General features: G+C 39.2%; 3 protein-coding genes across 4 annotated transcripts; 1 reads left to right on the top strand and 2 right to left on the bottom strand.

Annotated features, from left to right (window-relative positions):
* Nucleotides 1-317: 317 nt before the first annotated feature.
* taf13 (TATA-box binding protein associated factor 13) lies at nt 318-1202 on the top strand. Of its 2 annotated transcripts, none has more exons than XM_084721810.1 (2): nt 318-455; nt 575-1202. In XM_084721810.1, the coding sequence occupies exon 2, from the start codon at nt 576-578 to the stop codon at nt 948-950; it is 375 nt and encodes a 124-aa protein (XP_084577936.1). In that variant the 5' UTR covers nt 318-455; nt 575; the 3' UTR covers nt 951-1202. The 2 variants fall into 2 exon arrangements, with proteins under 2 accessions (XP_084577936.1, XP_084577937.1); XM_084721811.1 differs by having other exon boundaries at nt 328-455; nt 572-1202.
* Nucleotides 1203-2260: 1058 nt separating this feature from the next.
* On the bottom strand, nt 2261-6727 carry tnnc2.2 (troponin C2, fast skeletal type, tandem duplicate 2). The gene is made up of 6 exons (XM_084721809.1): nt 6598-6727; nt 5722-5773; nt 4949-5092; nt 4341-4455; nt 4068-4204; nt 2261-2869 (listed from the first exon to the last, which is right to left on the bottom strand). The coding sequence occupies exons 1-6, from the start codon at nt 6598-6600 to the stop codon at nt 2838-2840; spliced, it is 483 nt and encodes a 160-aa protein (XP_084577935.1). The 5' UTR covers nt 6601-6727; the 3' UTR covers nt 2261-2837.
* Nucleotides 6728-9782: 3055 nt separating this feature from the next.
* Nucleotides 9783-21561, bottom strand: tnnc2.1 (troponin C2, fast skeletal type, tandem duplicate 1). Its single transcript, XM_084721808.1, has 6 exons — nt 21437-21561; nt 17476-17530; nt 15724-15867; nt 15450-15564; nt 13337-13473; nt 9783-10222 (listed from the first exon to the last, which is right to left on the bottom strand). The coding sequence occupies exons 1-6, from the start codon at nt 21437-21439 to the stop codon at nt 10191-10193; spliced, it is 486 nt and encodes a 161-aa protein (XP_084577934.1). The 5' UTR covers nt 21440-21561; the 3' UTR covers nt 9783-10190.
* Between the last annotated feature and the right edge of the window lie 269 nt (nt 21562-21830).

The following is a 21830-nucleotide window of genomic DNA, read 5'->3' as shown; positions in this document are numbered from 1 at the left end:
CGAAAGTAGTTCCAGTAGATTCTACTGCAGAAAGAAAGTAGTTTCTACATGAAACTGCTCATAGTGAGGTCTGTGGATTATCTGGAGCAACCAGTAACCGTGATTTTTTGAAAGAGGCAGCTGTTGGGAAATTTTCAGATGTATTTTTTAATGTTTTGAGCACCACAAGCAGAGTGCCATTTAGTTCCCCTATACTGGGGAGAAGGCAGACATCTCCAAAACACAACTGCAACACACACCGAAAAAATCTAGATGAAAAAATAGCACCACCGGCTAGGGGAAAAATATGTGTATTCGATTAAGGGGTGAATCGTCCCTTTAAAGAAAAATAACCGCAGGGGGGCAGTATATTTCTATAGCAGGCTTTTTTCTCCCCACATCATTTCCACAGTCGAGGAAAAAGAAGCGGAAGTCAACACAGACTGTTGTGGTCCTGCGCTCAGCTGAGTTACAAGGTAATATTTTTCATGTTTAACTGAACATTAAGTGTAATATCATGTCACATCACTGCTCAGTGGTTAGGTGCCTGTAGTACAGGGAAGTTAAAGCAGTCTCTCCGTGTGTTTCTAAGCAGAATGGCGGACGAGGAGGACGAGCCCGGCTTCGATGAGGAGGTGGACGACGGGACCAGCGGGGTGGACGTCGGCCACGGCAAGAGAAAGAGGCTCTTCTCCAAGGAGCTCCGGTGCATGATGTACGGCTTCGGGGACGACCAGAACCCGTACACGGAGTCCGTGGACATCCTGGAGGACCTGGTGATCGAGTTCATCACAGAAATGACCCACAAAGCCATGTCCATCGGACGCCAGGGCCGCGTCCAGGTGGAGGACATCGTTTTCCTGATCCGCAAGGACCCCAGGAAGTTCGCCAGAGTCAAGGACCTGCTGACCATGAACGAAGAGCTGAAGAGAGCCAGGAAAGCTTTCGACGAAGCGAACTATGGCTCCTAACCTGACTATGGGACACTTTGTGGACCTATAGCTAATACGGCGGTTCATTTGTTTTTAATTACTTTTCAGCTGAATTGTTAATTTTCTGACCGGATGAGTGTTTTTTCAGACCTGACTTGTTGTCCATAGCATGTGTTTTTGTGATATATGACATATTTTTCATGGTAGTTGTATGAGAGTGATGGGCAGCATTGTACCTGATGTCATGCTGCCTGGGATTGTTTGAATAAAGTCACTTACATACTGTCATAATGTTAAATTGAGTTCCAGAGGACACTATAAACCTTTTTTTCCACGACATATTCATATAACTTAAACTACTCAGTCCAGCAAGCATGATGGGAAGTGAGAGCAGTGTATTAGCCTTGGGAATGTTTTTTTTACATTGTGTGTGCCAGTGATATAATTTGCCTCTAAATAGATTTTATTGAGTCTGTTTATGATAGTCGAAGCAAAGGTCGTCTTGTGTGAGTTTGGTAGTTTTAGGCAAGACGTTGGGGTGGATGGGTCACAAGCAGCAATCTGATTATTCTGAGGGGTCTCAACTTTAAGAGGCTGAGAATAACTGTGTTAAATCATGCACTAGTTCAGCATCACTTGAAGGGATAGTTCACCTGAAAATGAAGATTTTCACAGGAAGACAGTGTTACAGAATCTCCCAAACAGTGGAAGTGAACGGTGGCCAGTTTTCAAACAGAAAAAACAACTGTAAATACACATAAAATGCCTCCATACTGTCTTGTATAATCCAAAGCCCGACATGTCGTTTGCACACGTCACAACACACATCCAGTTCAGACAGTGTGCATGTGAACGTGGCTCCAAGCTAAAGATCTGCAGTGATGATTCAGCCTAAAAACATGATCTAAAGAACATTTTTTAAAATCAATTTGGCATGTTGGGGCCTTAGGAGACTTGTATTACACCAGATGAGCAGTATGGAGGTATTTTGTGGACTAAAAAACTACACCTGACCTTCAATTGGCATGAGGATAAATAGATAATAACTGAATTTTTGGGCGAAGTATCCCTTTAAGTATATGATGTGTAGTTAAGCACAGGTACAATGAAGAGACTGAAAATTAATGCTTCAAAAACACTGCAATCATGGCTTCAGCAGGAACTAACTACTACTTGAGCAGCCGTGTTGAAAGCAAAAGTGCTAGCAGCCACTTAAAGAAGCACCAGTGGAGTGTTCACTAAACACGCGCAGCGTAACAAGTTTGAGAAACACTGGTCTACAATATGCACAGCACAAAATCTACGGAGAAAGACAGAACTGGCTGTGGTTCAAACAAACTGGACAAAAAGAAGAAATAAACAGATTTTATTGATATTCCTCAAAACAAAATTTTTACACAGACCATAAATATGACAGACCAACTACAAGTGAGCATGTGTCAGTTCATTTATTCTGTTCAAGCAAATTACTTCTTTGTACAGTGAAGTGGTTGACTTAATTGGTCTAAGCAGCAGGTAACAGGCTGCCGTTCTATCTAGACTAGATTCTAGATCAGAGCTTTACCAGCATGACGGGGGGGGTCGCTGATGACACACGCCTGTTAACCAAATGCAAAATACCGCAAAGGCTTCATGCAGGTAATTTCCTCATTGCGTCATCCATGGGCTGTCTGCATTTACAAGCTGGAGCTGGGGGAGAGTGGAGCCCAGCCAGCGACCCCCGCCGGGTGGGTGCCCTAGCTGTCTGTTGAGGATGTTTATAAGGATGGAGAAGAGAGGCAGCGAACCAGGTGGACAGGATGGAGGAGAGAGGGAGTGTGTTTGGAGGGGGGTGAGGGGTGGTGGTGGTGTGAGTGGATCAATAGAAGGTCAGATGAGTGGGGAGTTCACAGGGGAGAGGAGGAATGTCCATGAGTCTTTCTGGTTTTACTGCACATTCTCCATCATCTTGAGGAATTCTGGGAAAGAAAAGGTAGATGGGACTGTGTTACTGAGACAGAAAGCTGCAGTTACCATGATCACCATCAGCAACAATCTTAATTACCTAAATAAGATGCAAATGAACTGTACCCAAAAAGGAATACTTCAACTAATAATGCATCTTAAAACTTCAAATTATTCCACAAAATATACAAAAATATAACCAACTAGCCAAAATTAGAGTCACTAAAACCTCCCCATTCTACTGCCAGATGAGTGAACACAACAAAAATATATGAATTCTCTAACACTGGTATAAAAAAAACTAAATACTTACAGTCAGCAGTCAACTTTTGTGGATTATGACAACTTGAAATTACACACTATTCCCTTAACCTTATTTTCTTACTTCCATAAAAGCATGTCAGTTAGGTTTCTCTTGGTATTGTACGCCTGGTGTCATGACTTCAACGTGTTTTCCAGATATTTCCACCTGCAGTTGAGTCGCCATATTCTCTTGGTGACTCAGAAATAAGTCCAATGCAAGACAAAATTATATTTTGTGATCAAATAATGTACTATGTTAGATATTTGCTCCACTTGAATTTGTTAGGTTGTATGTTTTAAATTTTCATAAACTCACTGAACCAAACCAGCTATTGTTAAGTCAGGCTAACCTTTGCAATAATTATATTTAACAAACTAAAGTAACACACTAAAGTTATTATAAAAACTACTTTTCCTGAAACCATACTATTAGGTTGTTGTGAACTGTTGTTTTGAAAGCAGTCAGATTTGCTGTGTTCATCTAACTTGTTAACTTGATTTGACCTAACTTGACTTAATTTATTTGTGTATTACCAATTAAAGTATTTTTTTTAAAGTTGGTCAAATGATTCTCCTTCCCAGATTGCATTGTTTGAGAGTTAAAAATCTCCTGAGATCCTAGTTTCTAGAAGTTTGGAGGAGAATATATGATGAAAACTTGAAAACTGACACTTCAAACTCAGAAAATGTTTGTTTGCAGTGTTGGTCAGTGTGACTGAAGAGCTGATGGTACAAGTTAATATCCTGAGCACATTGAACGTGTTTCAACTTCAATCATACTAAATTTGTTTGACTTTTATTTAATAATTAATAATTGATATTTAGTAAGTGGAATTGTAACACTTTAATAACGATCTAGAACGATCATCGTCATCATCATCATCATCATCATCATCACCATGCATGTACCATCAAAGTCCAGCATGCCGTCGGCGTTCTTGTCTCCGTCCTTCATCAGCTCATCAATCTCGTCCTCTGTGATGGGCTCGCCAGTGCTGCGGATGATGAGGGCGAACTCCTCTCTGTCGATGTAGCCGTCGCCGTTCCTGCGCAAAAAGACAGAAATTCGTGGTGTTGTAAACGTAAACGAGTCACCACGTGAGAAAATAAAACACTGCGTTCAGAAAATGAGTACAGAACGCTAAGTAAACCGCAGTATGTACAGTGACAGTGCGAACGTACTTGTCGAACACACGGAAGCACTCTGCCAACTCTTCCTCGCTCTTGCCGGCCTGGTCCTCCTTTAGCAGCCTCACCATCATGACCAAGAACTCCTCGAAGTCGATGGTACCGCTACCTGAGAGTGATGAAGCAGCCACATCACGGATTAACAACGGTCAGCCCGGACAAAGGCCCAGTGTGCCGCTGCGCTCTGTGTGTGGCACCACAGAGCGCTCATCTTTGCGCACAATTTTACGCATGAACATTATAGCACAAGGAAACACTTGGATTAAGTAAGCTCCGACCTATATTATGTATTGATCGATTTTACAGTCAAAATTCCCCTCGAGTGACATAAATCTGAAGAGAAAGTGTAAAAATTTAAAGAAAACCAGGAAGGAAAATGTCTACTTGGAAAACAAAGCCACGAGTGCTCTCGTTGCGCACCTGCGCCGAGACCTCATCACAGTGGGATTTAGTTCCAGGTCAAATTAGATACAGTTACTTGGTTTATTTTAGTCCATATGGAATGCGTATGAAGTGTCCGAGTTGTGCATTGCTTTTGCGTTGTGCACAATGCGCTCAAAAGGCCTACTGTGTTGTTATAACACATGTTATCAATGGCTCACCGTCCTCATCGACCTCCTCGATGATCTCATCCAACTCCTCTCTTGTCGGGTTCTGGCCCAGCATCCTCATCACGGTACCCAACTCCTTGGTGCTGATATCACCGCCACCGTCGGTGTCAAACATGTCGAAGGCGGCCTTGAACTCTGGAGAGATGAGACGTGACAGATGGTGGCTCGTAACGTGCAGAAATTGGCCTAATTTCTCTGTACTGAATACGTCGCAGTAAGACAATTGCGCCGCGTAAAATAGGTTTCTGCATTTCTCTATAGCAGTGCTTCTCACCCTGGGGTCTGGGGACCTCCAGGGGTCCTTGAGTGGGCTCCAACTGGTCCCCAGAAAATGTGGAATGTTTTAATTTCACTATTATTTCACTGACTATATGTAAGCCCAATGAGAGAAGTGTATAGGAATAAGTATTCCACTCATACTTTTCACACATTTTCACTGTTAATCTGCCAATCTACAGTGAATGGAATAATTAGATTTTATCATCTGATGTGTCAATTTGGGTGTGGTTGACACCAAAATCTGTATCTGTGTCGCATCATAATTCTGTAACTGATTCCATACAGAGGATCTTAATTCGTCTGCATTTTCTAAATGAGTTAATTCTGACAGAAAATACTATATGGTTGATATTTGGAGACTGTGTGATCATTGAAAACAACTATGGCCGCTTATCATTTGAGTAGTAGTCTGTTCCTTTACTGGTACCTAAGCAAAGTAACGACATTACTGAAGTAACGCGTTACTTTAGCCTGTGAGTACTCACCAGCCAGCATTTCCTCGCTCAGGTAGGAGCGGGCCTCTTGTTGCGCGTCAGTCTGGAAGAAAACAGGTTCCATTCACTACAGGATTCATTCTGATCATTCCACCTCAAACCCTTCTGATTTCCATACCCATATAGGCTGCTTCTATGGCTCATTTTAAAATGAAATTTTCTTTAAAAAAAAACTGTAAAGGTGCCAACTATAATGACGCAGCGGGCGAGTTAAAACATAATTACGCACAGATTCATGTTGGGAATATCACACCAATTACAGGAATATTCTAGATATGTTATAGTCTTTTTATTCCTTGTTTATGATAATAACATAGTTAATAAGTCTTGTATATTGTCTTTCAGGATGTAGCGGCTGCGCCTTGGACGGATTCTTGAGCTTGGTGTAAATTAGCGCGGCTATTTCAGGCTCAACACCTCAGGCTGGCTGTATATGGCCTGCAGACATCCAATCCCCGGGAATCTGTCAGTCTAAGCAGAATCCGCACCTTCGCAGCTGACACCCACTCAGATCCTAATCTTAACTTTCTAGCAGATTCTGTCACGTTTGCAACAGTTAACTGACTAAAATATGAATATATCTTTAAATGTATTTTTATTTAAACAAACTAAAAATATTTTAAATGTCTAAAGATGCATTTCTAAATAAAAGTCAAATTAAACAATTTTAAGGGAAAGCAACAGATGAACATTTTATCAACAGAAGGAAGCATGCTTCTCAACAACTCAGACGATTGATTTTTACTCTTCCACATGCCTTTGTTACTTAATTACTACACCTCTAATTATTGAGGCTTAATAGCTATAATGACTGGTTGGCTGACCGAACAACTTGGACTAGTTCAACGGGTCATTTATTGGTCTTACCATGTTTGTGGATTAGCTTTTCCCCCCCAAATATCCAAGGAAAACAGAAAAGCCCAAAGGAGTGGTCAATCCGTGTGCACCCCAACAGAGAGACTAGACGTCAAGTGAAGGCTCACACACACTTTAAACGGCGCAGCCAGGTCCCGCCCCCTGCCTCTCACAGGCCTCCAGATTTAGTACCCTGAACTTTTAGGGTTCTGGGGCCAAGGCGAGCCAATCACACTTTTGGAGAGGAAAGCTCTACTTTCTTGAAGTTGCAGGGTTTGGAATGCAAAAAGATGCGGTTTAAACCCAGGTTTCCAGCACTTTTTTTGGGATCTAGGTCAAGGTGGAAAAGTCCACAGTAAAGAATGGAGATGCAACAAAGGAAAAATAGTTCAAGAGTATTTCAATGTGTCTGTCACTTGTTTTGTTAAAACTGAGATTATCAGAAGTGGAATGTAAGAAAGAACTGTGAGAATTCATGCTGCAAAGAAAAATATAGGCACGAAAAAAATCTAATTTATGTGTTAGGTTTCCCTGAAAATGGCCCCATAGCAGCTTTTACTGGCGAGCTCCTAAAATAACTCAACATTTGACCAAAATTTTAAAAGAAATACCATTAAAACTACAGATATTACACTTTGTCAGTAAGTAAATAGTGTTGATTTCAATTTAGGCCTTAACACAGTGGCAATGAGGGGGAGTCAATGATTTTAAAGTAGGTTATGGGTTTTGTGATGATGGCATTTCAATCTGAACGTGAAACTAAAAACCGGGAGAAAAATGCTAAGGGGCTGGACCCCAACTCACCCTCCCCTCCCCTCCCTCTCCCCTCCTCCCTCCTCTCTGCCCTGAATAGCAGGCAGATTTTAGGGGCTGAGAGAGAGGAGGAAAAGCAACCCCGCTCATCCCGGTGCCACATTGCCCCGGTAAACACAACCTGATGCTCCTTATATGGTGGGCGGTTCCTGAAGGGGTGGGCCTGAGCTGAGAGGCAGGAGAGGAGGATAGGATGCTGAGGAGGGGGAGCAGCCGCGAGGGAAAGGGGGAGGGATGTCGCTTTTTGAGATGTGGTGGGGGGGCTTGCAGGCTATATACCCCCAGAGGGAGAGCTGCGCTATGTTCCGTGACCGCCTCAAGCCTCTGATGCCGGGGATTGGTTTGTGTGCTGCTGGGAGACCACTGCGCTGCATCAGGATCAGTGACAGAGAGTTATGACAGACTTAGGCGGAGAAGAAATTGGAACTGAAAGAGATCAGTTTAAACCAGATCAGTGAATGTTTCCTCAGATATGACAGGGAGGTATCTATGCAAATAGAGGCTAACGAGGGGCCTAGTTTAAAGTTGGGACCAGTTGTAGCCACACAAATGTGTGTGTGTGTAAAAGGAGGATGTGGTTGGTGGTGTAAAAAGTGCACGTGCTTTAAGGTTTGGCATCGAGAACCCAAAAAAATATGATTCTAAAGAAATCGTTGAGAAATTTTGATTTTAATTCTACTTATGCGTTCCTACACAAATTTTACTCGCGCTAGATTAAAATTAAACCGCCTATAGACATGCGAGGTGAATACATGCATGTTGTATTTTTGCAGGTCAACTCAGAAGTTAGCAGGTTCCTTCCACAAAAAGCCAATGGGATTTTTTTCGTTAGATTTTGGATTAGTGCAGAAGTGAACGGAAGTTTATAATCTTCAAAAATTAACACGACTTTTATGATTTTTGAAGCTCAAATGCAATGGTCAGAAGTAAAAAAACTAATGCCAGGCTATAAGCAAATTTCTGTGACCCAACGTCACCCAAATTAGGTGATTTGTGTTCAGTATGATGATGTTTAATACCTGTGACCACCACTGTAGTCTCATTTAGCCACTTGTTAGCCACCACCTTTTTAAAGACAGGTAAAAGCTTCAAAATTCACAAATGGGGTATTTTCCGACGTACTTTATGTTGTAGAACAAAATGTGAAATTCTCTTGACCACATGCATTAACCACAGACGTTATTTCAGGCAAGTAACGAAAAACCTATTCAAAAAATCCACTGACTTAGAAAAAAGTTAACTGGAAGTGCTAAAACGCAAACTCATTTCCAGATTTTAGGACTTATTTCTACAGCGCTCTATAAAAATTCAGCTTAATTACGTTATTTAATCGCAAGTCTAGCATTATTCTAACCTGACCTAGTTGGTTGTTGCTAAGTTGCCACAGTTATCTAGTTAACATTAACTTAGTTTCAACATTTATCCATGGTAATTAGCATGCCACTTAAATAATCAGAATCAAGAATTTTGAAGAAGTGAATTTGTTACGTTGAATTGGAATTGTTGAAATCCAGACAATACCCAACCCTCATTTTTCTCAGCTAACTTACTAAGCTGTTGCTAAGTTGCTTGACTAGCAGGTGAATAGCACAAACTGAGTGAGTCTCAACCTCAATCAGGAAATGCTAAGCTACGAAACGCTTTACAAGGACGGGATACTCCTCTATCGTGACAACAAAGCAGCCTGAGTAAACCCCAAAATATTTAAGAAACCAGAAAACAGAATACTGTTGCTACAGTTAACCAGCTAACGCTAGCTCAGCTCTGGTAACATTTATCTTTAGTAATTAGCATTTTACACAACTCAGCTGTAAAGAGTGTAGGAGGACATTTGAGGAGACAGAATCTGAATCATTAAAATCCAAAAGATATCAGACCCTAATCATGACTCTAGCATTATTCTCAGTTAACTTACTAACCGTTGCTAAATTGCAGGCCTAGCAGGTGAACAGCACAAATTGAGTCTTAACCTCAGTTTAGCAAATGCTATGCTACAAAAGGCTTTACAAGGATGGGATACTCGTCTCTTGTTAAAGTAAGGTAGTCTACGTGAACCCCAAAATAAAAAAATTAAAAAAAACAAAAACAAAACAGAAACCAGACCACTGTTGTTTCGGTTAACCTGTTAACGTTAGCTAACCTCAGTGTTTCCATCGTTAACATTTATCAGTTCAAACAGCTCTGGGGTAAAGAATGCAGGAGGACACTCAAAGAATCAGAATGGAGAATCATTAAGCAGGGGTGTACGATCACTTTAAATGTGGTTATGAGAATCTTAAGGCCAGTTAGACAGCCTGAGAGAGCCCACCGAGAGATTAACAAAATAATGAATCAGATGAGATAAGACGTGTCAGGCGTGCATGGCAGAATAATTTGCAAAGATAAACGGGGACAAAGTGGATTTATTTAGAAAGCACAGAACAGGGTGGAGAAGATATTTAGTTGTGAGGAGGAGGAGGAGGAGTAGAGGGTGGGGAGTTAAAAGCTAAGTGGTGTAGCATTTCTGGAGAAACAGCAGCTGCCAAGGGGACAGCTGGGTGGCCGGCCGAAGGAGGCGGCCGGGGGGGAAAGCGCCTTCGTCTTAAAAGGTTTGAAGAGATATTTATAGATATCCTCACCAAGCCCCGGGGTTTCATATGAGAAGGGGAAGGAGGAGGGAGGTGGGGGTGAAGGTACGTCTCAGAAACATATTCATAATTGCACAGGGGTTTGTAGCATTTGGAGTTTGCGCCATCAGACGGCGAGCTTTATGTTCTCTCTGAGGAAGGGTCACCGAGGAATGTAGGGTGTCATCACTGCACGTTCTCCATCATCTTCAGAAACTCTGCAGAGAGAAGGAGAGGGCAGGAGTCAACCAACCCACCACCCATCCATCAGACCCACCGATGAATGACTCGACTAATTAACCAACTGAAAGTCAGCTCATATGCTGAGCCCGCAGTGTGTAGACAAACTGAAAAAGTCAATTCATGCAGAACATCTTACTGTAACGCTTAAAATATTAACTGATCAGCAATTCTCCATTCCTGTCACTGTTTCAACTGTAATAATTTTAAAATAATGTGCATGTGCTCACAGATTCAAGTCCTATTTTCATTCGCGTGCTAAAATGCCTCATGCATATTCATATACATAAGATGTGTGCAGACTTCAACTGCATAATTTGTCTGAAAATTGTTTTTAGTTTTGGATGAATGGTTAATGAAAGGAGAAGTCAAGTCAAATATTCTATCTTTTCACACTTCAGAGAGTTGTGAAACTGCAAAGTTTAGTTTACCTTACCATCCAACACATCTGTAATTATTATTAATACATGCTGAATTTACATTAAATAATTTTAGTCAACCAAAAACATTTTAGTTATGGGTCTTATGTAAAGCAATAGTTTGCTATTTTGAAAATATGTTTTGTGTGCATATGCATATAAAAATATGCTTACTTGCTTCATTACCAAGAGTTAGATGAGGTGAGATGTTGATAGTACTGTAAGTATATGCATACACTGTATATAAATGGATAAATCTGACATTTTCTCTTTTTCCTCTTGTTATTTTGTTGTGGCTGTGTTGCGGTGTTGATGTATTTGTATGTCTTTTTGTCTTGTAATGTTTTTAAGATTATTTTCTCAAACAAAGAAGAGATAGCTTGATACCACTTATATTTAAAATATATATTTATTTTGCAGTACAATGAACTGCACTGTGTACTAAATCGATTTGTTTTCCACATTTATTTTCCCTTATTAGACTTTATTAGAGGGTAATTATGGAGACATATGGATGCAATCATTAATGAAATCATAAATCTGATACTTGTGACTCACCCTCTTTGGCTGGTCCCATATAATTTGCAGGGTAGCCAGGACCGACCTTTACCTCTATCATTTGAACCTTTATGTAGTGGATCTGGTTCACATATTGTTTTGAAATGGAGAAGAAGCAGATCTATGATTTCACTTCAGTTGACAGTACAGTTCTGTTGTAATGTGTCGCTGATTATCCTCTAAGAAAATCTAATCTAATCAAGGATCCAATTCTGTCTCATATATGACATATTATTTCTAGTTTTTGTCTAATGTGGTACAAAATACAGCTTGTTACATCATATTGGTGTACCATTGGGTGTATTGTGTTTAATTATATAGTTGTGTTTTTGCTTAATGTCTAATAAAGAACATATTATTTCTAGTTATTGTTTAATTTGATACAAACTACAGCTTATTACGTCATATAAGTGTACTGTATAATAAAGTGCAACCATTAATGATATGAAAAAATGATAAGTAACAAAAGAAAAGTCAAAATATGAATAGACACCACTGAAATAATGCAGGTTCCTCAAATAAAATTCCTAGAAGTCAGCAGACAAAAAAAAATAATATGGAAATACCATACTGTAAAAAGACTATGATGTTATTTGTTATCTTGAGTAGAGTTTGTTCAGTAATTAATCATTCCTGTGTTTTAACATTTTATAAAAGCTTAATTTATCCTTATTCTATGTAACACTGTTTGGCCTGCTGCATGCCCTCACTTATTTTTGAGAATGATTCATTTTGCTAAAAGATGTGATCCATCTGCTCCTCTCTTCAGAAAATACAAACATAAATTTATTATTGATGTGAACATATACCAGACTGTTCATATTACAATTTATGTTCACCTACCTTATTTTATCTCAAACATTCACTCATATTCTGCAGCACACTTTGAGAATTTTCATCTTCCATCTTGTCAGACTTCAATTTATTTACAGTGAAATATAGAGGATCATCTCTCTTCCATCACTTCATCTACTATTATCATTAAAAAAAAAAAAAAAAAATCTGAATAGGTCTCCAATTAGCAATGATGTATAACACTTAATGTACTCAATGCATTATATCTCAACTTGTAAACATAAACTTCCATTTAAATTATAAATATTTATTATTTGATATCAACTTTGATAAATTACACAATGGTATGTGTGTGTGTTTTTTTTTAATCTTTTCTTACAAAGTATGACTATTGATATAAGAGGTAGGTATATCATAAACCATTTTCTTTCTATTGCATAGTGCATATGTGTTATAGTATTTTTAAAAATCTTTGTGCAGCGAAAAAAAAAAAGTTGTTAGATTAGCTTAGCATAAAGACTGAAAACAGAGTTGAACAGCGAGGCTGGCTCTGTCCATACTTCATAAAATCTACTAACTGGCACCTTTAAAGCTCATTAATTAACATGTTAGAGCTTCTTTCTTTAATCTGCACATAAGCCGAAGTGTAAAAATTCACCATTATCCAGTGGATTTCGCTACTTTTCTCTATTAATCTGTTATTTTTTTTGGCTTTATCACTGAAACACAAATCACGTATGACAGACATACAGCACTTGAAAAGGAAGCGTGGGGTTTAGATTAAAGAGCAGCAGACCTTGAGATGATCAACAACACACACAGCATCTTTCAACCACACAGTCAGATCAGATGGACACAACGCCGCTGACCTACCCAGGAGGAATGGAGGTGAGCGGGGTGAACAGCCATCCTAACCCAGACTTAATGGAAGAAATGGACAAGCAACAGAAAGCCAGAGACTGCTGTGTCCACACAACATGTGTCTAAAAAACTGTGTATATTATTTTGTCTTATCTACAACTATATATGTTGCATGTGTGTAGCATGAAGGAAATACAAGACTTATTTTGTTGTGCAACCGTGTGTTGCGTAATGATAATAAACAGCCTTGAAACTGAGCGTCCATTACAGACAATATCTGATGATCTCATGATCAAATTAGAAATACATTTACTTCTGCTCAATATATAAAGCGAAAACACTGGAAATGGTGTTAGCAGATGTGTAAGTTCAGTCAGATTATACAGCAGACATTATGCAAGACACTGTTGTCCACAGGAGAGAGGAAGTCCTCTCTTTCTATATGTGGCTTAATCTTACCATCAAAATCAATTTTTCCATCTTTGTTTGTGTCTGACTCCCCGAACATCTCGTCAATGTCTTCCTCTGTGACTGGTTCTCCGGTGAGATGGAGGATATCTCCGAACTCCTCCCGGTCGATGAAACCATCTCCGTTCCTGTGGATAAAAGGCAATATTAAATTTGGTGTGAAAACGTATCTCTTGCCTCCCTTCTCTGATACATAATTACACAAGCAGATCCTTAAAAAGTCTGCTATATTTTATAAGCTCCAATGTTCATCAATACTTTGATGTAGAATCTAGCAGCCATAAGTAAGTTGGCCAGGTTTCCATCAGAATGTCATGCAAATTTCAAGAGAATTCAAGAAAATTGGCAAAGAAAAATACAAAGGAATGCTTGTTTCCATCCACTGTAGTTTACAATTATTAAAAGCTGGTTCATGTATAGAACATTACAACACTGCAGAAGACGAGGGCACAACAAAATGATGCAATTAAGTATAATTAAAATTAATGTGAGGAACGTTACACCGCACATTATGTTTTCCTTTCCCCCATGGTTGATGGAGACAATAAATATGTCCAATTTCAGTCAGTTTGTTACATTATAGCTACACAATATAACTAAATTTAACTGACAATAAATTAATGTGACTACAGTAACATAAATGCACTGAAATATTATGGCTGTGTTAAGAAGAGAAGTGAAGCATACATTAAAAGTGATATAAAATTTACTTTCCCCAGTAACTAATAACTTTTATGCGCAGTAATTGTTAAAGTAATTCAATTACTTTTGAGAGAAGTAAGTAGTAACTGTAACTAATTACTAAATTGCAGCATCTTGCCCAACACTGGTCTCCTACCTGAGGTGCACAATATGAGGGTAGAGACACTGTGCTGCTGCCAGTGGAGCGCTGACTGAGATTACAGCATGTATGGGAATAAAGTCTAATATAATATATTGATGGTCTGAATAATTCACAAGCCTTGCAGTCTGTGTAGGTTTAGGCAGGAAAACTCCTTGGGCAGATTTGGGATAAGATTATGTTTGGGGTTACAATAAGTGTAACGTTTGTCACATGATGTCACTGAAACGACTCGCAAAATGAAAGTCATGTGACGCACATAACGGGACACAAGTGAAAGTCCTGTGTTTGTTTCAGTCATTTCTTCACCCCAACTCCTCCACCTGTGGACTTCCCCCTCTGCACACTGTGTCGAAAGCCTGGCACGTTTTGGACAACAACGGATGGGTTTACATTCAAGTGCCTTAAAAGTCTGGTGCGTCTCTTTTGGCCACTGACAGGTACCGTGCATGTCTGGATGAGCTGCTGAAGAGCGGCTACAAAATGTCGGGATTTGACGAGTTGAGAATGAGAACAGGCTGAAATAATAACTTTCTGATCTTGAAATGATGATGTGGTATCTCAAAATAATGGGAAACTTTCTCAAAATAGTTTCTCATCATTCTGAAATATTAAGGCCAGTTGTCAAGAAAGTTTCTTATTTTAATAAATTACGAGACCTTTTTTTAAAATCACATTGGCAGAAATGGGCTTCCATCGGTTTGTGCCTGCCTGGGCCACGACAAAATGTAGCAAAACACATATTTCAACAGAAACGGTGCTGCGTTGAACATCCTGTTGTGTATGCAAGGCCGCTACACTGCAATGCATTTTTATGATTGTGTGACACCTGTGGTGCACAAACCATACGAGACAAAACAAATCTCAAAGCCTGTTGCACACCGTTGTGCACCATTTTGTTGAAAAGTGCCATTCAGTCCGGAAACTGTTGCAAAACAGTGTGCAGCATTTTTAACATTTTAACATAACTTCTATGTGCAACATATATCACTTTAACTGGCAATTGTAACAAAGATCCAACAATGAAGAGGATGAATCAGTACAAAAGGGTAATGTTTACTGTGTGTAAAATATTTTGAGCTTTTTTCTTTTTGTTTTTAATTATAATTCTGAGTTATCCAATCCATTATCCATACAGACTAAGATCTAAAAAATCAAGTTGTTGCTGCAATTTCTATGCTTTTCAATTTATCCATAGCACAGCATGTAAGTCTTGTGCACTAACATGGTGTTTGTCTTCCAGTTAGTATCAGGGTGTCATACTTGTCAAAAATACGGAAGCATTCTGAAAGCTCTTCTTCAGACTTTCCAGCCTGGTCCTCCTTTAGCTGTTGCACCATCATGACCAAGAACTCCTCGAAGTCGATGGTGCCGGAGCCTGAGGAGAGGACAGGGGAGGCGGAAGAGGGCAGGAGCAAAGTGACAGGTGAGGCAACAGTAAGGAAGCTACACTTCCTGTTTTCACCAAATATCCTAAACGTCGGGATGCAAAATCCGTCGTCTTTTTTCTATTTGCTGGTGACAGCAGTGATCTCACCGTCCTCATCGACCTCCTCAATGATGGCATCCAGCTCCTCTCTTGATGGGTTCTGGCCCAGCATCCTCATCACGGTGCCCAGCTCCTTGGTGCTGATGTCACCGCCACCGTCGGTGTCGAACATGTCGAAGGCGGCCTTGAACTCTGGACGAGAGGCAGAGCAAGTCAAAACTCAAAGGACAAAATGAATCTTGTGTACAACAGCAGAGGCCAAAGAGAACAAAAATGAATCAGCGGGTGCAATTTCCAAGAAGTATTTTCAGAAAACCATTTTCAGCTGCTCATTCAGTCAGAACAACCGGCCATTCAACCAGATTCAGACTCAGTGTATTGCTGCCATGTCAGAGAAACACATCAGTATTACCTTATAATGTAACACTTTACTGTCATAAAAAGATATTTTCACAAATTGTGAGCTACAAACTTATCATGTTATATCAAGCAACTTTTCTCATTATAAGAATATACTTTTTATCTTGTTATAATCAGTTTTGGGGGTAACTTGTCACAAAGTAGCGTTTTAAAATACTTAGGCAACTTTTTTGTTGTAACGAGCAACATAACACAGTAGTTTTGTAATTCTCTTATCTCTTGAGACAGAAGATGGACAGCCTACAGTCTCAGCAGACACTAGAATCATGGAATCATTGCAAGTTGGGTCTCGAGATGAATGTATAATAAATTCCACATTTATAAAACTTTCTCCAAATCAAGAGTTCAACACCGTCCAGACTAGTGCACCTATGGAGAAGGTCTCATCAGGGGAAACGACTATCTGACACGTTTCGAAAAACTTCTCAAGCGCTATAACAGACAGAGAACATTGGCTCGGTGAGTGTACATGATTTAAAGTCCACCACCAGGCAGTTTTAAACAATATACAACCCTCTGTATAAAGTAATAAATTGTGTCTGATATGTTTATTTGGCAAAATTAGTTCAAATACCTTAAATGGCTTACTTATAGTTCTACACTTTGCCTGAATTTAGTATTCAAGGAATCATGAATATGCAAATAGTCCCCGCCCTCAACTCACACCTCAGACATAAAAGAGTTATCAAGTTACAACATGAAAAGTTTTATGTTAAAACAACAAGTCATCATATTTTATTACATGGTTTTGTTGGATACTTCATTCTGATTGGTCAATTACAGCATTCTAAGGTCTGTTACTTCTGTATAACAGACCATTGTTATGAAAAACAGATAATTGCTGTGGACACAGTTCTGATCATAGACTCCGGTGGAACAATAAAATTATTGTCATCATTCTTTCAATCAATTAATATTTTGTGTCAAATTATTGATTTTATTTGGTACGTAACCATGTTATAAGCTAGATATTGTACAGTGAACAGGTCAGTATTGTGAAATAAAGCTATAAAATCATTTTGTGTCACATAAATGTCTGCCAAATATATATTTTTTGTTAAGTAACCATATGAAATAAATCCTGACAGAGGGGTCTTGAATCGTCCTGTACATTATCCCTTATTTACCACATGATGACAATAAGTTATCATGTTATAACATGAAATGTTTCACATTATGACAAGTTTTTTGACCCATGAAAACATCTTTTTATGAAATAAATATCTAGTTATAATGTTAAAAAAAATGCCATAAAAATAAACTTTTCATGTTTTACTGATCTTTTTTTTTCTTTTTATGGTATGGCAGAAAGCTCATTCAGTGTAATCCATCAACAGATTCATGTGTCTGTAGTGAAGACTGACTGACAGAAGGACTGACCTGCAATCATCTCCTCCGTCAGGAAGGAGCGGGCATCGCTTTGGGCGTCAGTGGGCTTGAAAGAGGCGAATGAGAAGTGTTGGGGAGGGGAGTGGTGGAAGAATGAAAGAGGGGCAGAAAGAGAGATTAAGAATTAAAAAGCTGCATCTGCAGATGTCACTGATCACGTTCTGTAAGTGATCGGGTCATTATCAATACAATATGTAAGGAGTGACCATGGCAAAGTAAAATGATAGCAGCATCTTCATCAACTCTCAAACGCTCACACACTTTTGGAGACTGCTGTTGCATGATATAGCATCATAAAAGTTCATCAACCCCAGATGTGACAACCTGTCAGCCTGCTGAGTAACTTGAATAAAGAGCATCACAGCATGTTGGTGGTTTCCAGCAGAGACACAACATCTGCATGTTTTAGCCTGTTTACTACAATCCATGCACTGTATACTACTGCTGACCACTTTTCCAGGCATACTCAAGTGTTTTGCTGGTTTTGCAGCCCTGATCCTCTGTATGAGAAGAAAATGGCAAAGTTGCAACTTTAATTTTGTTTGATTTAGGTAATTCATCACAGTTAAACACTGTAGTGTTTAAGTGAAGTGTAGTGTTTAAGTGTTTAAGTTGGGTTACATGGTTGAGAGAGGTCCAGAGAGGCAAGAAAAAGAAAAAAATACTAATTGTCTACATCTGATCTAAATTATTTTTCTCCCCTGTGTCCATGATTTAAGAACATGAAAAAAGTTTTCCCAGGATAATCGGCCCTTATTTTTTTCATCTATGAAACAGGTGGGGGTAAAAGTTTTGCTTCGTGTATGTTTTCATTTTTATCAGGATCTTTTCTTCAAGTGTTTGTTGTTCTAATATTAATTTCAGCCACAGGAGGCTGAAGTGCACCACTACCCCATGTTCCAAAAAGGACTAAAGCATTCATGATTTCCTCCAGGTGACTCAGTTTCTTCATGCTCTCTAAACAAAAAGTATTTTGTTTCAGCAAGTTATGAAACATGTCTTTCTTTTGGCTGTATCTGTATTTTAAAGCGAATGGTGACCAGTTTTAAAATGTAAAAAACGTGTCTCCATACTGCTCGTGGTGTAATCCAAATGTCCATAGACCGCAACATTAAAATTTACATTTACATCATGTTTTCAGCCTAAATGTCAACTGTGGCCTCTCAGACCAGAGCTGTTTGCACACGCCTGAAGCGCAAGTTGGGCTTTTTTCAATCTGGAAAGGATTTTGTTCACTACACCACCAGGTTTCCGTTGCTCTCGCTCTGTAGTCCGCGGCTGCAGCAAAGAAATGATGTTCCTCTTCTATGTCGAAGTCCTCGGACATTTTCTTCTTTGCTGAAAGTTTGCAAAGTCAACTCTGCACGTAACGAGTCACTATTTCTGAGCAGATCTCTCTCTGTTGTCTGAGTCACTTCCAGGTAGCATGTAAACACAGGTGTGAAAATATCGCGAGATCTCGTATATCTCGTGTCGTGCTGCTTGAGCGAGAGTACCCGCTTCAGGTGTGCGCACACAGCTGAGAGGCTACAGTTGACATTTAGGCTAAAAACATGGTCTAAATGGGATCTTTTGTGGTCAAATTTTAATGTCGCGGTTTACGGACACTTGGATTATACCACACGAGGAGTATGAAGACATTTTGTGGGATTTTTTGTGTTCTTTTTATTTTTTACATTTTAAAACTGGTCAAAACTCACTTCAGTTGTACTGGATTTGGCTGCAACGCTGTTTTCCACTGAAACTCCGGCAGTGTTTTATGGACTGGAGATGAGAGAGCACAGGGGTGAATAGCTGGATATTGAGTGAAATTTCATTTTTGGGCGAACTATCAGCTAACGGCAGATTAGAGTTAGTTAGAGTTAAAATATGTTGTGTTGGCGTTAATCTGCCATTAGTGTTAACATACATTTCTTGGCAAAAGAAAGACATGACAGAAATGTTACATAACTTGCTAACAGAAAATATATATGGTTAGAAATGTATTTAAATCTGCGCTAATTTATCATTATCTTAAAATACATTTCTAGCCAGAAGAAACATATGACAGTAACATATGACATATGAAAACATATGACTTCCTGCTAACACACAATATATCTGGCTAGAAATGTATTTTAGCTGCGCTAATCTTCCGTTAGCATTAAAATACATTACCAGCCAAAAGAAAGACATGTTACATATTTGGTTACACACATTATTTGTGGCTACCTGTCACAATGAAACAAAACACGTGGTTTGATGATGTCGTGGGATCATGGGAGTTGTCATCACTCTTTTACAATCACAATAGCTGATATAAATGTATTTGACATGAGTCTGGCAGAAATCATGTCCATGGACAAGGTAATATTAAAGGTATATTCATGTTACACTTAGTCATATTCACCAACTTCCTCCCTCACTCTCTGACATAGCCGACGTATCCCGCGTTTTCCCAGAAGTTATAGCAACTAACAACTAGTTAGCAATGGCTAATAGGAAACACACCTTGATTAAATTACAGATTTTTCTGTGATTGAATAAATAAATAAAATGAATGAATAAAATAAATAACATAAATTGAGCGTTTTTAGATATTTTGATGCAAAGATATTACATATTATAGCTGTAAGTCATAAAAACAGGAGAGAAAACTTTCGATCTCGGTAATTTTTTTTCTCACTTGCCTCTCAGAGCTTCCACATTGGTCTCATTATTGTAACATAGTTAATATATTGTAATGGATTATCAAGTTCAAGGCGGATTCTTGCTTTTACAAACTGGTTTTCTTACTGATTAAAATGAATGGAAATCAATACATTCCACAAAGGTTAAAAAGAAAAACAACACAAAATCTTAAAACCCTAAAGCATACTTTGAATAGTTGTTAACTGGCAATATAATAATCACTAAGTTGGGGTCAGTATATGCTAAAATGAGTGTTTTGCATGTTTTAGTTGGATAAAACATGCAAAACTGCTCACATGATCTTTCGGCAGTATGCTCTGGTCACCCTATGCTAACACTTAATCCCTTCTTCTCTACCGAGCCAGAGAAAACCAAAGGAGAAACCCAAAGCCAGAGACAGAACTATCGTTGACAAAGTGACAGCCAAGTACTGGAAATAGCCTTACGTCAGGTAAGAATTCATGTTTAATCCTCTGCCAGCTGTCTCCACTTGTTAATGATGGATCCTGAAGTGGGGACGCCACAATGTAAAACCTGTTTTGCCCACATTTAAGACTTTTATTTTGATCAGCAAGACAGAGGAGATGTTAAGAGTTTACAGTGAAACTCTGCTTGCCTCAGCAGTAAATTATAGTAAATTTTAATGTAAATACAGTGAATTATTTTCTCGCTTTCCCATATTAGCTCAACAGAACCTCATCAGTATCGTAAGATACAGAGAGTCCCACTTGTTAGTTAACTTAAAAGCTATTTTTAAGGTGAGATTTGGGAGAGGATTTGAGGGGCATTTTTCTCAAGGTGAATGTCCTAAGTTAGGACACTCAGAAAAGGCAGCTTGTCTTCTCACTTTACTCAGCTGTGTTCTTTCTATCTTTAGTATCGCTCCCTCCAATCTAAATATCAATCATATTGAGTTTAGTTACAAAGTGATGGAGCACAAAAGCAGAGTGAAATCACATCGGCAAAGAGTGTTTACAGAAGTTGAACATGCAAGCAGAAGTTTCAGTTGGGAAAATACATTTTTCTGTCTGTAGCAAGCATCATTAAAATACAAAAACGCCCTAAATTTCCAAAAAAAACGTCAGGATTTCCAAAAGATAAAAAAAAAAAAAAACACTTGTGCACAAATCCAGCTGTTAACCCAGCTGTGCTGCTGATGAGGTGACTGTGTGAGCAGAAGAAGTGTGTTTTCGCTCCAGATTATAATCTCCATCTTCATCCAGCTGGTTATTATCCTCATCAGAAAACAAAATCCTCAAAGATTCATTTTTCGGGTTCTTACCATGGCGGCCGGCTGTGCTGAACAACAGACACCAGTAAAAACGACAGACGTCTGGGTAAGAAAGCGTCCCTGCTACACAGTTCAGGTGGTGCTGCGGTTGTACTTTAAGTACCCTCTCATCCCACTACACTTTTACTGAAAATGATCAGGATTGGGCAAGAGGCCCCCTCCTCAGACGAGAGACAGCCAATCAAATCCGACGTTAGTTTGTGCCCTCTTACAATCTCGTGATGGACGTCCCCTTGTGTGGCACACTCGCCCAATCCCCCATATTTAGATAACAGACAAGCTCAGTGACATTTGTTTAAAAAAAAGAAAACAGTGCCGGCATCAGGCAGCTGGAGGTTATTTTGGCAGAGGATCAACTGAGCATCTCGGTGCAGATGGACGCTTG

The sequence above is a fragment of the Lutjanus erythropterus genome, chromosome 6, assembly GCF_056507025.1.
Source record: "Lutjanus erythropterus isolate fLutEry1 chromosome 6, fLutEry1.hap2, whole genome shotgun sequence".
Lineage (NCBI taxonomy): Eukaryota > Metazoa > Chordata > Actinopteri > Lutjaniformes > Lutjanidae > Lutjanus > Lutjanus erythropterus.
Note: the sequence above shows the minus strand (reverse complement) of the source record. Positions and strands in the feature narration are given on the sequence as shown.

Bases quoted from the DNA above. Each gene is read 5' to 3' on its own strand.
- taf13 (XM_084721810.1), top strand. From the start codon at position 576: ATGGCGGACGAGGAGGACGAGCCCGGCTTCGATGAGGAGGTGGACGAC.
- tnnc2.2 (XM_084721809.1), bottom strand. The intron at 4,205-4,340 runs GTACGTTCGCAC...CTTTTTGCGCAG, and splicing joins TGCTTCCGTGTGTTCGACAA to GAACGGCGACGGCTACATCG. The intron at 2,870-4,067 runs GTACATGCATGG...TTTCTTTCCCAG, and splicing joins CGGCATGCTGGACTTTGATG to AATTCCTCAAGATGATGGAG.
- tnnc2.1 (XM_084721808.1), bottom strand. The intron at 15,565-15,723 runs GTGAGATCACTG...TCCTCTCCTCAG, and splicing joins TGAGGAGGTCGATGAGGACG to GCTCCGGCACCATCGACTTC. The intron at 13,474-15,449 runs GTATGACACCCT...TTTTATCCACAG, and splicing joins TGCTTCCGTATTTTTGACAA to GAACGGAGATGGTTTCATCG.